The sequence below is a fragment of the Cebus imitator genome, unplaced genomic scaffold (assembly GCF_001604975.1).
Source record: "Cebus imitator isolate Cc_AM_T3 unplaced genomic scaffold, Cebus_imitator-1.0 Scaffold112, whole genome shotgun sequence".
In the NCBI taxonomy this organism is placed as follows: domain Eukaryota; kingdom Metazoa; phylum Chordata; class Mammalia; order Primates; family Cebidae; genus Cebus; species Cebus imitator.
The window spans coordinates 2506648-2508142 of NW_016107427.1; the positions used below are offsets into that span (position 1 = coordinate 2506648).

The 1495-nt window shown below is 59.8% G+C and overlaps 1 protein-coding gene across 1 annotated transcript in view; it reads left to right on the top strand.

Annotated features, from left to right (window-relative positions):
- The window catches only part of DNMT3L (DNA methyltransferase 3 like), a 19570-nt gene that overhangs the window by 8844 nt on the left and 9231 nt on the right, over nt 1–1495 (top strand). The window contains exon 8 of the mRNA XM_017538653.2: nt 267–355. Coding sequence (XP_017394142.1) covers nt 267–355 — 89 coding nt within the window. The remainder of the gene's footprint in view (nt 1–266; nt 356–1495) is intronic.

Consider the following 1495-nt stretch of genomic DNA (forward strand, 5'->3'; position numbering starts at 1 on the left):
AGCTGGGCATGGTGGCGCGTGCCTGTAATCCCAGCTACTCAGGAGGCTGAGGCAGGAGAATTGCCTGAACCCAAGAGGCGGAGGTTGCAGTGAGCCGAGATCGTGCCACTGCACTCCAGCCTGGGCAACAACAGTAAAACTCCATCTCAAAAAAAAAATTGTCTCCTTAACGGTAAGAGGGTCCTCTGATCGGCCAGCAGCCCTTCAAGTCCCTGTAGTGGCACAATCCACACTCACCCGCTGGCCCTTCTGGTCTCCCCATCCAGAGCTGACGAGTCTGGGCTTTTTGGGAAGCGGTTCTGACCAGGGGCGACTGAAGCACTTGGATGATGTCACAGACGTAGTGAGGAAGGACGTGAGTACTGATACCCACTTCAGGCCTGCCGTGCGAGCAGGGGTGCAGGATCCCTCAGGCAATGCCAAGGATGAGGTGGGCAAGGAGGCGGCAGCAGGGCTGGGGGGAGTCCCGAACCCCCAGGCCTCTCGGCAGCCCGGTGCGCATGGTCTGGCAGCGGTCAGCCCCCCGACAGCAGTGCAGGGCTGAGCAGCAGGCTGTTGAGGTCCGGGGTCTGGCAGCAGTCAGCCCCCCGACAGCAGTGCAGGGCTGAGCAGCAGGCTGTTGTGGTCCCAGCACTGCCAGAGCCAGAGCAGGGCAGCTGGGCAAGCATCTTGTCCAATGCCTTGAAAGCCAAGGGGCCAGTTTCCATTGCCTGTGATGGGGCACCGTCCGACAAGGAGGGCTGGACCCCACTCCACCCTCTAAGATGAGGAGGCGGAGCCTTGACCTGGACAGCCGGTTGCTGTTTGAAGGCGTCCTCCTGCCACTGGAAGATGACAGGGCTCCAGCCGTGGGTTCCCTCTGCAGGCCAGAGCCCCCGCTGCCCTGGCGCCTTGCCATGCTGTTGTTAGGGAAACCCATGCACCCACCTGTGTGCGGGTCTTTGGGGGTGCCAGCCTGCCACCAGCAGCCCCCATCAGCTCCGCTGTCCACACCCTGCGTGCCTTTTCTTCACAGTAAAGCTGTCACTCAGAGACCCACACGTAGAACCTGCCGGTAACAGGTTTCTCCGCTGGCTACATCGTGGGAGGAAGCAGCAGAGGCACCATGAGGAGTCTGGGGCTAACGGGATTCCGGCTGTTACATGATTTGAGGGGGGTCCAGGGAAGCGGGGCCCATTCTGGACTCTGGTGCTGTCAGGAGACAGAGTGTCTCTCTCTGTTGCCCAGGCTGGAGTGCAGTGGCACAATCTCAGCTCACTGCAGCCTCCACCTCCTGGGTTCAAGCGATTCTCCTGCCTCAGTCTTCCTGAGTAGCTGGGATTACAGGCACACCACGGCCAGCTAATTTTTTGTATTTTTTTTTTTTTTTTTTTTTGAGACGGCGTTTCGCTCTTATTACCCAGGCTGGAGTGCACTGGCGCGATCTCGGCTCACCGCAACCTCCGCCTCCTGGGTTCAGGCAATTCTCCTGCCTCAGCCTCCTGAGTAGCTGGGA